The sequence below is a fragment of the Parasteatoda tepidariorum genome, chromosome 1 (assembly GCF_043381705.1).
Source record: "Parasteatoda tepidariorum isolate YZ-2023 chromosome 1, CAS_Ptep_4.0, whole genome shotgun sequence".
NCBI lineage: Eukaryota > Metazoa > Arthropoda > Arachnida > Araneae > Theridiidae > Parasteatoda > Parasteatoda tepidariorum.
In genome coordinates this window covers 47,490,202-47,503,970 of record NC_092204.1, presented here as the reverse complement: position 1 = coordinate 47,503,970, position 13,769 = coordinate 47,490,202, and the positions used below count along the sequence as shown (strand labels likewise).

The 13,769-nt window shown below is 29.1% G+C and overlaps 1 protein-coding gene across 1 annotated transcript; it reads right to left on the bottom strand.

Moving 5' to 3' along the window:
* Positions 1–8,379: 8,379 nt before the first annotated feature.
* LOC122269743 (TD and POZ domain-containing protein 3-like) lies at positions 8,380–13,218 on the bottom strand. The gene is made up of 2 exons (XM_043044249.2): positions 11,933–13,218; positions 8,380–8,480 (listed from the first exon to the last, which is right to left on the bottom strand). Coding segments are annotated over exons 1-2 (1,149 nt in total). The 5' UTR covers positions 13,081–13,218; the 3' UTR covers positions 8,380–8,479.
* Positions 13,219–13,769: the final 551 nt, after the last annotated feature.

Below are 13,769 nucleotides of genomic sequence, written 5' to 3'. Positions count from 1 at the left end.
GATATAGTAAGAAGAGGTATGCGTATGCAATTTTTTTTCCACGTCTGTTCATCACGTGATAGCGCTGATAAGATCTTTAAAGGATTTGATGCGTGTGGAGAGTTGTTGTTTCAAATCAAAGTTTTACAGGAAAGATTTAATTGACGAATTTTCGGCATGTCTTCCCGATATCACTTAGATGATTTTAAGCGTGGCCGAAAGGCGCACCACAGCTCAGCAGGTGGCAAATTAGTTTCTTGCTGCCACAGGAAAGCAGATCTCCTGAAAAACTGGTGCCAGACGTTTGAGGGGAAGAGGACTATACGCCCACAGACCTGTTGTGTGTGTCCCATTGACCAGACAGCACCGTACTGCCAATTTGCAATGGTGTCGTGAGCATCACAATTGGACGGAACAGGACTGGGCAAGCGTACTATTCTCAGATGAGAGTAGGTTCAGTCTGTCATCGGATTGTAGACGCCAACTTATCTGGCGTGAGAATGGTACTGGTTATCGTCCAGAAAATATCCAGGAAAGGGACCGTTATTCGACATGCAGTGTGACATGCATGTGGGCCGGCATCATGATCAATGGCCGCATTCGCCTATATGTGGTTGCGAATGGGACTATGACGGGCCAACGATACATTGATGAAGTTCTACTTTCTCATGTTTGTCTTTTCCGTGGTGCTGTCGGTGATAAATTTGTTTTTATGGACGACAACGCAACATGTCATCGAACACTCGCTGTTCAGGATTGTCTAAACAGCGAGTGTATTCAACGCCTCATAAGGCCATCACGTTCTCCAGATCTAAACCCCATTGAAAATGTTTGGAATGCTTTGGGGAGGCAACTTGCTGGTCGAAACTATCCTCCGACAAACAAGAACACCCTCATCCGTGCACTGACAGAGGAATGGGAGAAATTGCCTCAACAGCTGCTGGATAATGTTGTGCAAAGTATGATACGACGTGTAGAATGTTGCATCACACTCCACGGTGGACATATCCCATCCTGACACCTTTCTTCAAGTTGCCTGCTGACATTTAGATGCATTGTTCTATTTTTCCGTACGCAGCATAAAATGAACATTTTTTTTCTTTCAGAGGTTTCATAGCTTTTGTACTTTCCAGAACAATGAAAATTCTTTATTCTAATGTCTGAACAGTGTGGCAACTACATTTTATCCTACTAAGCCTCATGTCTCGCTTAATGTTATGCTACATTGCAATTTGTGATCCGTCCTTAGCAATTGTCCAGCAGTGAATATATGCGCGAATGAATCAAATGTGTGTAATGGTTCTTAATTCATAGATAGTCACTAAACATTATGATTTTTCTTCTTAAGATGCTTATTTGTGTCAGTGTAATTTTTCTCACAATATGTCTTGCTTTTTTCTTACAATGGCTTTGCATAATTTCAATATTTTGTAAAAAATGTTTTTTTTAATTTATTTCTTCAGCTCTTATGTTATAATTTAAAATATAATACCTTATAGTCCAATCGTAAACAAAAATTGACAATTATATAGTAATAAGTTAATAATGTTTTTCTTCTTTCCTGGGATTCGGATCAAAGTTTAATTGTTGCAATGTAACGGATTTGGAGTCTAGGTCTCAGGAAAGCCTGGAGGCCAACGTAAGCTTTGATTTCTTTTAAAATTAGTTACTTGAACTAAAAAATAAATAAAAAGTCAAGAATCAAGATTTTTTATGAAAATGACAAACACTTGATAGGGTCTATAACGCCGCTGGATTGGAAAAATCATAGCTCGGAATAGGTGGCTATTAATTAAATGAAATAGTAGTTTTTATTCTGCTTGCCATAGGGAACGATAAAGAACGTACTGAGAACGATTTTCAATATCAAATCGGTGGTAAAAATTAATTTTAATGAATCATGAAACATACAATGTCATTTTAAAACATTAGAAGGTTCGTCCCCATCTTGATCTGCTCACCAACCCCCGAGATTGCTTCTCATTCATCTTTACTTAAAAATTGATATTTCTAAAAAATAAAGAAAAAATATTTGGTTATACGAAATATATTAATATTATAATTTAATGTAAGAACACTTTATTAACAAGTTTATCGTAAGGAAATGGGCGTTTATTTAAATTTGAAAGATAATAAATTTAAGCTTGTTTGCAAACACTTAAGATACTTAAAAAAAAAAATTTGTTATACAATAGGAAATAATTTTACTCGTATTACCATTATAACAGTTCAAATTAGAAACGTTATTTATCTGTCTTAAATCCATTTTTTTTAAATATGTATATATATTTTTTTAGTTCCTATTTTTTCTTTATTTTATAATAAATAAATTGCTTGAAATAAAGTACTATTTCTATTTATAATTAATTTGAAACACCAATTTCTTATTTAAGTATGGTCATATTTTTTGAAGTATTAAAAATTTCGTTTAAAAATGTTATTTCACATCCAAAAAAATTTGAATTTAATCTTTAAAACACCATGAAAATGAATTAATTTTATAATAAAAAGTTGTTTTTGAGAACACTTAATTAAATTTGCTGGTAAAGAATCTGATATTTTAATAACTGCATTTAAAACTTTAGAATTTTTTTATTATGCTTTTTATTATTGTTAAAAGTAATAAAACACAATTTTTTTTTGTTTTAAGTAATTAAACGAATTTTTTATCAAAGTGTAATGAATCTGTTACAAGGACAGTTTCCACATTACAGTCACTCCACACCACATCTTGATCTTAATTTTTTCTCCGTCATTTCGCAGTTGATTTAAGAAAATTATTAACTCCTTTAAACAAACATTTTTATTTTTTATAAATTATAATTAGTTTACGTAGCAGGGAATGTATTATAGTCATGATTTATTGGAAATATTCATGCACCTATAAGCAGGAGTGCAGAAAATACTCAGTCACTAATATTTCCTCAGAAATTTTTTTTTTCTTTTCGTCGAAATTTCCTCCTTAATTTAAACATTTTTCTTTAGTACAATAACTTTTTTCTAAATATTTTCAGAAAGTGAAGTTTACATATAAAAAGAAATTCATTTGATTTTACAAAATTCTTGAACAAACAAGCATATGCTGAAAATTATTAGAAATTAAAATATATTAAAATGGTTTTAGTAAATTACAAGTCCCACTCATTAACTTAATTCAAACGACTCAATAAAAAAATTGACATTTAATGTTTTCTAACAAGGAAAAATTTTGTAAAGCGACACATTTTTTAAAATAAAAATTTTTTGTGGGAATTTCTTTAAATTTTCCTGGCTGCCTGAATTGCCCTCAAAACCTTCTTCGCATGATTCGACATATTCTGTTAATCTGCATATAATAAGTAATAAACATTCAGAATAAAAAAAATTATTTTTTTTTTAATTCTAGTTGAGATCAGACCACTTTAGTTTTGCTTAATCTAGAAATATAAATCATAATTATAGTAGTACATAATGCAAGTATTACGCATTATTTAATATCTAATAAATTGTCCCCAATGTTAATAAAGAAATTTGACCCAAGTTTTTTTTTAACAGTTGTCATCAGGTCATGATAGTTTTTGACTCTTTTTTTAACAAGTTTTTGACGTATCAATTTATAAAAAAAAAAAAAATAAATAAAAAAAAAGAGTTTTTGACCCTAAAATTTCATATTTATAATTAGGATATGTGTGCTAATAAATTTTTTCTGTTCTTTCTATTGTTAAACTTCTTCATTACTACATAAACAAAATGCAAAATAATTTCCAAAGACTACATGATCATGATAAAATAGCTAGTTTCAGATAAATAATTCTTTTCTAGATAATATTAACCACCATAAAAACAATTTATACACAATTTTCAATCTATTCAATGTTGAGCGACTCAATCTATTTTTTAAATTAATAATTGCTTTATTTAATTATGCAAAAATATTTAGCCAAAATCATAATTAACTTAACTATATTATTTAAAAAAGTTATCAAGTGTATTTTTTTATTTAAACAAATGTTTTTATAAAAGTATATTTAATAAAATATTAACAAAATTAATATTATTGATCATTCTGAATTTATAAAGATATGTTAAGAATTAATCGAACTAAGAAAACTCCAATAAATTCATATTATATATGTAAATTAGTGAATAGTCCCTAAGAATGTTGATTATTATTTGTTCTTGGTTCAGGATTTTTTTAATGAAATGATTAAAAAAATTTAAATTGTTTTGAAATATAAATACAATGATTATTGAAGCTAAACATTTTTGTCAGAAGTAAATTATTTTATGGTCCCTGCTCGTATAATATTTCACAAATCTGAGATAATTGATTTTTTTATTTCAATTATTCTTAAATAAAATCATTAAGAGATGAATTAAAGTTTTTTGGAGTGACAAATTTGAATTTTGAAACTTAATTAAACATAAGATTTTTTGCTGCATTTCAAATATTGAAACCCCGCACTACATACTTTTTTGACATCTTGTCTCTAAATATTATTTAGTTATCCCATAAAACAACTTAAGAGTACTGAAAATTTGAAAAAGTAATAATACAATAATTAATAAAAAGTAATAATTTACTTAGTACTTTCTATTAATTATTGTAATTAAGTACAGTAAAAGTTTACCAAAATTTTATGCTATTGGTGGATGGTCCCTCAGGTAAAAATATTACGCTTAAAATTGTCAATTTATTCTTAAATGTAATTCATAAAAGAGGGATGGAAATTTTGAGGTTATGAAGCTTTGGTATTCTTGACTGCTCTGAGGATTCACATGGAAATACGTAATTAGTGAATGATCCCCAAGTCACATTTTAAATTAATTTTTTTTTAAAAACCATAATTTTTCGTCAATCCGACCAGCTGCGATTTTCCAATCCAACAGCTTTTTACAACTCGGTCCCCTGTTTAACAGTTTCTTAAACAAAAACGTAACTTTCTAAGTTCATGTAACTAATTTTAAAAGAAATAAAAGTTTGTATTATAAAAACAACCAACTATAATCAAGAGGAAAATCTCCACACACAAAAAAAGAGCGAGTTGATAAAGGTCTCCTGGGTTTGATATTAGCAACCAGTTTTGGAACCATATTCTCCAGTATGCGATTATCTCCATAATACGAGGATCAAGAGTCCAAATACGTCAAAAATGTTCTAGTGTACAAAAGCATATAATAAAATTTTAAAAGGGTTCACTTTATTCGGTGCCAAATAAATACAAAATCATACACAAAAGTAAACTTTTTTTCTTTTTTTGAAAAATGTATACTTTTTTAAGTTTTTTTTTCGGAGGCAGTGGCAAAAAAATATGGGGGGAGGGCAACAGTCTGAATGTGGAATACATACATTGTACCACCCAATAACTTTGTCCGGAATGCGTGTTTGGGGAACTTTTTAAGCAATATTTAAAAAAAAATTTCGCTTTTTTTTAACAAAATTTAAAGATATTACTTTTAAAAAATTCACTCAGAAAGTATTGATTGAATTTTAAATTACAAATTTAAAATTATGTGAAATTATTTTTTAATTCATAACTTTTTCATCCATCATTAAATAAAATAATGAATCTTTATTCAAAATTATTTTTGCTTACAATTATCTTAGGATAAACAAGTTTTGTAATTGCGTGAAAAACTAATTCGATTTGTTTAAAAACTTCCAGAGATTCGAAGTACAGGTAAGACTATTTTGATTTATTAAATTAACAAGTTTTTTTTTTCAAAATTTCAATTTGTTTGAAAGTTATTGCAATTTTAAGTGCTTTTTTGTATTTTGTTTTCTTTAAATAATAATTATTTACCCACTATTGTAAAAATTTAGATAATTATTTACCCATTGTTTTAGAAAAATTTATCTCTCTCACGATTTTCATTTTATAAAATCGCGCTGATCAAAAGTTACACAAAAGGAGAAAAAAACGTATGAGTAAAAATTAAAAGAGAAAGTTTAAATGCTGTCAGATAAAAATATTTATGTTGAAATTTTATAAAATACAAAAGTTGAAAACAGAACAAAGCTGAACAGAATAATAAAGGTTACAGTTATAAGATATATGTAAAGAGGTAAAAGACACAATGTTACAAAAATTTAATTTTTGAAGAGAGCAGATGTTAGTATCTTATAGCATCTAAGTTATTTATTATCTTTTTTACGACTAACTTCGCGATTTATCATGACATGACATAGTACTCTTAGAATCTACAACAAGGACAAGATATCAACTCAATTTTTGGAACAAATGGACTTAATGTCATTTACCTCCAACATATATATTCTTAACAAGTAAAATAACTTCGTATTCACTACTTATTATTATTGCGCCGTCCGTGCTGTGCTTCATTTTTTTTAATACGTTGAATATTTTTAAAATTCAGTATCCTTTTATTTCGTTACGTTAACATATTAATAAAATTTTGGCAGCATGAAATTATAATAATTATATATTTTATAAGCAAAATAATTTATATATATATATATATTGTACATATATATATGTGTGTATGTATGTATAAACATGGATTTACATTTTACATACGCAAGTAACATTTGCACAAAATGCTTACATTCATTGTGTATAACTGTACATGTCTACATTGTTTGCGCATGCATACGTAATTGTTAGCTTTACACATATGTACATATACTTTATACATACAATATAAGTTCATGTATATGAGTGTGTAATTAAAATGCCCGTACATATATATTTATCTACATATGCATTAGATGGATACTTATGTACATACATTTTCGTAATATTCATTCGGACATACGCTGTATGTAAATGCGTACAAACTGTATCATTATACGGTATATTATACTATCTACTGTGAAATATAATCATATAAAAGTATACAATAGTCTTGTAATTGTATATTCACATTACATGTAATCAGGATTACATGTAATCACGATTACATGTAATCATATATTTTGATTATTTGTAATCACGATTACAAGTAATTGATTACAGTAATTGGTTATGTAATCACGATTACAGTTGTAATCAAATAAGGATTTTAGTTGTAATCAAAATTTGTAATCATGATTACAAGTAATTGATTACTGTAAGTGAAAAATGTAATCGATTACATTTTGTCTCTACTTTGATGTAATCAAAAATTTTGAATGGAATTTGTAATCACGATTAATTGTAATCGTGATTACAAGTAGTTGATTTCATACCTGTAATTATCTGTAATCAATTACAATTGTAATCGACGGCCAACTCTGATTCATTTATATATATAATAATTTGCTTTTAAATGCAACACCTATATTTTTTTTTTAATATTCTTTTTAAATATTACGTATTTTCCCGTCTTTTAAATATAACGTAAACAAACGAGATGTTGAGATTAATTAACTTTTTAATGAGAATGGGTAAGTGTAAGTGTTTAATTAAATAAAATAAAGGAAGCTGGTACTTAACTAAAAAGGATAGGGTTTACGTTGTACTAGGCAGACAAAAGCAAAAATCCAACTTGAATAAAGCCCAAATATAAGTATAGAAATAGACATACTAAAGTACTGATTCGAAAAACAAGAACCGCAAATATAGTATGTCTATTTCTGTACTTTTTATTGTGCTTTTCACTTGTTTTTTCTACTCTACGATACTTAATAATACCTATTATTCTATCGCCATTACTATGTTCGCCAAATTTGAAAACTATCGCCAACGCATCAGTTTGGCACCAATATTGAATAGCCATTATTAGTATTACAAAAGCGATTCAGTCCATTCAGTTAATTTTTTTTTTAGTAAAAAGGCGGATTGTAGCGCATTTTTTACTAATTATTATTAATTGATTTTTTTCTCTGACAAAATCATCAAAATTTTAGTTCAAATTTTGATTTGCTGAAAAAAAATATTGACGCCCGGTGGCAAAGCGGAAGCGCTTCGCGCTGTCGTGCCACAGGTCCCGGGTTCGATCCTCGGGCCGGGCAAGGTTGACTCAGCCTTTCATCCCTTCAGCGGGTCGATAAATGAGTACCAAGCATGATTGGGAACTAAACACTGGGGGTTTCGCGTTCGGCTGACCACCTAACCGGAACATCTGCTCCTGCACCCCAGAGTCCAAAGGTCAAGAAATCTGAAATGGGCACAGTAGGCTTTAGTGCTATGGGCTGTCACACCACTGAGTTTAGTTCAGATTTTACGGTAAAACGGATTTTTCAGTGAAAAGGATCTTACAATATAATGGATTGGCCCTCTGTGGGCTGTCGCACCGCTGAGTTTAGAAAAAAAATATTAGAATTTGGACTCAAAATCCTCCTTGTAATCAATTACATGAGGAAAACAAATTTGGAAGTCATCATAAAGAATTTTGCGCGATTTTGTTAAAAATGATCAACGGAATAATGAAGTACCAGAGAAGGTAGTATGAGTTAGATACATTAAATCAACAACAATATAAAAATACAATAAACACTTTTTTTTTATCAAATTCAATTTTACAGGATTAGACAATCTGTGATGACAAAATATCTTCTCCAAAGTGGCGGGAGCACCTATCTGGAAATGACTTAATATATAACTTAAATATACATTACTTAATATAGGTACTTATTAAAATTTCCTATAATGTAGTGCAAAAAAATATTTAATAGGCAGAAAAAGCATACTGATTAAGGATATTAATAATCAGCTGATAAAAAACATAAACGCTATCAAAATCTGCCGAATAGCTTGTGAGAAAGCTGGGATGAAAAACATCAAAACCAGTTTGATTGCCAGTTGAATCTCCAGTCTGTATTTAATAATAGTCTTTCAACAACTTTTTGACTCTCTCGGAAATCAAATGTTTCAATATTTACAATTTTAGTGATATCTTAAGTTTTTAAATCATTTTGGTTTTTATCCTCGATTAAATATCCATGTGCAGCACCTACTGTACATACTTTTTTTGTAAGTATATATTAAGTACAGTCAATAAGGAACATCCTGAGTATTTCTCAACTTAAAAATTTTATTATGCTTTACTTATTTCTTTTTAAATTTCGGGAAAAAATGTATTTTTGGAAAATTATAAGCTTATTTAAAAATAGTAATATTAATTAAAAACAAAAAACATTGGGTTAACCCTAAACCTGTATTTTATTCTATGACCGAAATGTAAAGTACACTATAAAACCATTACAATTTGCAAAAAATGCTGAAAATTAAAGTTTAGCACCTTTTTATGTAATAATTAAAAAAAAATAGAAAACGTTTATTAAATTTAAATAATTGAATTTTTTAAAGTTATACATATTTCTAAAGGTCTGGTTTCTTAGGACAAGCGCCTTATCTGGGCGTCAGCGGGACGTCAACGTCACGCTGACGCCAACAAAATACTGGTTTGTTAGCTCAAGGCCTGGTTTCTTAGAACTAGCGCCTTATCTGGGCGTCAGCGGAAAGTTGACGTAGATCTGACGCCAAAAAAATACTTTTTTGTTAGCTCAGCGTGAGCAGTCGGTCCAACGCAGATATTATCTCTCATTGCGCATGCGTTAATAACGTAAACAAATATTTATTTTGAATTTGTATTGATTTTGTTATTGTCGACCAGTGTTTTAGAGAACAAATAATGACTTTGTCCAAGAAAAAACACATTATAGCTGAGCTAAATGAAGAGTGCTATGTTTAATGAAGAAGCTATGTTTAATGAAGAAGCTATGTTTAATGTCAAAATCAAAACCTTGGCTGATTTCAATGTGCTGTTGGATGTTGTCCGCCATTGCTTCTGTGGTTAACGTCACGTTGTAATCCAACTGTAGTTGAGTTGGACGGCAATTGTAGTTCAAGATGAGCGTTCGATGACGTATACTATCAAACTCACAAATGGACCAATCAGAGGTTAGCGCTGATTTCCAGCTGACGGCGTCCTGTCCTAAGAAACCAGGCCTTAAGTAAAAAATTTAATTTTTTCTGCTATTATTTAAAGTTGAGAGCCATGGAGATTTAACCATAAAAGCAAAATGATTATAGGATAAATTGGTTCTGAGTCCCCCTCAAATATTAGAAATCTCTAAAATTCCCCTCAATATTTAAGACAAACAAAAAAAAATCTTCGTCAATTAGCATAGATTTAAGTTCCTTAGAGTTAAAAACATGAAAGAGATATAAAAGAAATAATAATAATCTTTTTTTTTCAGGTATTTAGCACATTTTATTTATTTTTTTTTCCCTTCTGTGAGAAATTTAGAAAACTATCTCGACTATGTAATTTAATTTCGCCCCCCCCTAAAAAAATTAAGCCCTGGTGGCGTCTATGTTCCTGAGTTACAAATGAGTTGATGTTGAAAAATATAGTTTCCAAATAAACGCCATTGAAGTTTGAATTATCTCTTGTGCAAGCATGTCACACAGCTCGTCAGACTCTATAACTTTTAGGTATCACAATATTAAAATCCCTTTTTTTTTAACATATATTTTACAAGATCTAAGGAAACTTTTTGCGTGACTATACAAATAAGAACAGGTTTTAATTTCTAGATTTTTTTAAACTGAAGTTTGAAAAAGTTTCTAAATGAAAATTCGAATGTAGATTGATTAACATAAAATTTAGCTATGAAGAAGATACATCTGCTAATAGTGAGCTTAATAATTAATAAATTTTTCCTTTAATAGATCTAAATTTTTAATAGTATTAATAATGTAGCTTCTGTTAAACGCAAGATATTTTAATAAGCATTTCAATAAAATGGTGGTATATTAAATGAAAAATCATATACTAAGAAGGTTGAATTTTTAATCATCCGATAACTCTTAATATAATTTATGTGCAAATGAAACACACCTTGGTACAATTTCTTAATCTCTCCAACAATTGAGAATATTTATTTTATTACCTATACTGGATAGATGATTTATAAAGCTATATTTGCTGTCCTTAATATTGCGATTATATCTTCGCATAGTAATAAAATAAAGTATCTTAATAAATTATTATGCAGAAAAAGTAATTTAATAAGATAATTAATCTTCAGTATACCCTCAAAAGATAAAATATCTCCCAGATCACGCCACAAAAAAATGTCAAATTTGCTTTCAGGAAAAAATTATTCTGAAAAACTAACAAGTATTTGTATTATACGGAGAATAAAACCACGAAATTCCCCCTAGATAAATAGTTAGTCAGACAGTAAGAGAACTTTAACCAGACTGGTTGGAAATTGAATTTATTGAGTTAACGAATACGAAACAAGCTTTCTTATAAAAATTTAGTTTAAAGTTACCAATGGTCAATTTTATTTAAGCATGCTTCCTTTAAATATAAATCACCTTAAACTAATGATAAAATGCTCCAAAATGAGTTCTTTTTTTCGGGGGGGGGGAGATAATAATAGAGTATAACTCGTTAACCACCCCCAGAAAAAACTGCAACAGGTTTTTTTTTTTTTTTTTTTTTTAATTTTTTCCGTTCTTACCCGATTAATAATACTACTGTAATGAAAAAGCCGGGTACCCGGTAATTTTAACAGATAAAAAATTTACTCAAACAAAATTATATATATAACATGAATAAATAATTACTATATGTTTTAAGATTACAAAATAGCTTTTAAACAAATTTAAAAATAAAGTGTTAGATCATTAAATTTTGAATATTTTTACGTAATATAAAAAATTATTTTTGTTCAAAAAACCTTTTAATCATTGTATACGTTCAAATTACATAAAAATAAATAGAAAATATATTTTTCATATCCTTGTCCAAAAAAAAAATAAACATGTAAATGATTGCTATTTAATATTTAAAAAGAAAAATATAACCATATTGAAGTTTAATGGATCACTACTAATGAATTTGCCAGAGGAAACGATTATTAGAAATACCTCATATTGTTACGTCCTTATTTGAATATTAATTTGTAACTCTTTATATATATATATTATAACTAAATTTTGGCAAGGATGTTAAAAATGATTTCGTACTAGACTTTCATAATATAAGTAATTTCAGCTATTTATTCTATTCTTACCATCGGTAGAACAATCGTTTTACTCCTAGATCCATGGTTTTAATCGTTCCAGTCGCAACGTTTTCAGCAGCCGTGGTCTCGATACGTTTTTTAGCAGTACTTATTGAGACTTGTTTCAGAGCATAAGAAGCCAAGCGGGGATCAGAATTCAACAGAGTATCCCACGAATCTGTGGTCTCGACTTCTTCAAAATTTTTGCAAATGAAATCTATTGCAGTTGCTTTTAATGCAGCATCGTTATGCATATCTGCTAATTTCAAGATAAGAGCTACAGTCTTATCAGATAGGTAACTAACAAGAAGCTTACTGCAAGTTGTTACTAGAGTCTCTACTGCATATTTGTCAGCAACTGAATAGAGAGACATAACTATATCAAGTTTGTTGTTTTGAATGGTTCCTGTATAAAGAAAGCTCAAAAAAGCTTCGAAGACCGGCTTTTGTATGTCAGTAATTTCTACTGTGCTGTCTTTGTTTTCCTTCATATTTTGCTCGAACATCTTCTTGAAAACTACAGACCTCGAGCACAAAATATTCTTGTGTGCGTGCAGTATATCATCACCGATAAGAAACTTAATGTCAGCATAAAAATTGTTTTTCAACAAGCCCTTCAAATCGCTCTGAAGTTGACTAATGTTTTCACACAGCGGTTGAGAAACAATATTTTCTTCATAGCATTGAAAAATAACACTTCCCTTAATAATAAATTTGCCCTCCTGAAAATGCATTTCATAACGTCTTCCATCAGATAACAGCCCGTAAACAGGCTTATATAATGGCATTTCAAAACCATCACATTCATACTCCTCATTCAAATGAGAAAATCGATTCTCTATCGAATCCTTTAAATATAAATGTCCATTATTATCTCGGATTTCAAAAAATAGAAATGTTTTTATCACACTATTTTCAGCATTTTCTTTCATAACAACCTTCACTATAAACATAGGATTTCGATTTCTTCTAGTATCACATTTGTAAACAATTATTTGAAATTTAATTCCACCACAAAGTTTCGAAAAAAACTCTTGGCAAAAGCCATCAGATAAATATCCATCAGAGAAGTAATTTCTTACCGTCCATTTAAATTCAAAACTATCTGACACTGCTTTTGACGCCGTTATGCTACTAGAGAAATCGTTTTCAGCCATCTTAACTTACTAAGCACTCAGGAAAATATCATAACAAGATGAATAAGTTGATTTGGATATTTTTCGGACAGACTGCTTGCTTGATAAAAACAGAGAGTAACTCTTATCTACTTTCCTCCAAGATCCAAACGAAGATTAAAAAAAGGGGTTTCCTTTTACTTTAGTTTCCTTTTGATAAATGTTTTGATCCTAGTTTCCTTTTGATAAATGTTATCTTTAATGACATCTGACACTTCCTTTTACGTTTTTATTAATTTGTTGCTTATCAGACATAGGTTTAAAAATGTAATAAATAAAAATAAGTATAACAACGTTATATTATAGTGGTGTTAAACTTTTCAGTAAATTGGATGAAATAACTTTGATATATTTTGTAAAAATACTTATTAACTATTGGAATCTATTATATTTGCCACAACCAAAAAAATCTTACCTTCGAGAGTGGTTAGTTAAAAATTAAACCCTGTAGGTTAAAAAAGGAGAAAAAAAAGCTTTTGGCCTTATGAAAATTATTTTGATTAATATTTATAATCATGGGCATCACAGAGGTCTATTTTTTATGGTAATATACACAGTCACATTAGTTCCCTATTATAAGAAGAAGAAAAATTCTTAGATCTGCTAAATATGTAGAAAAAAATTACTTATTTTAATATCTTTCTTGCTTTTAACTTTGATAAATTTAAAAC

Excerpts from the sequence above, each read along its gene's own strand:
- LOC122269743 (XM_043044249.2), bottom strand. The coding sequence starts at position 13,080 with ATGGCTGAAAACGATTTCTCTAGTAGCATAACGGCGTCAAAAGCAGTG.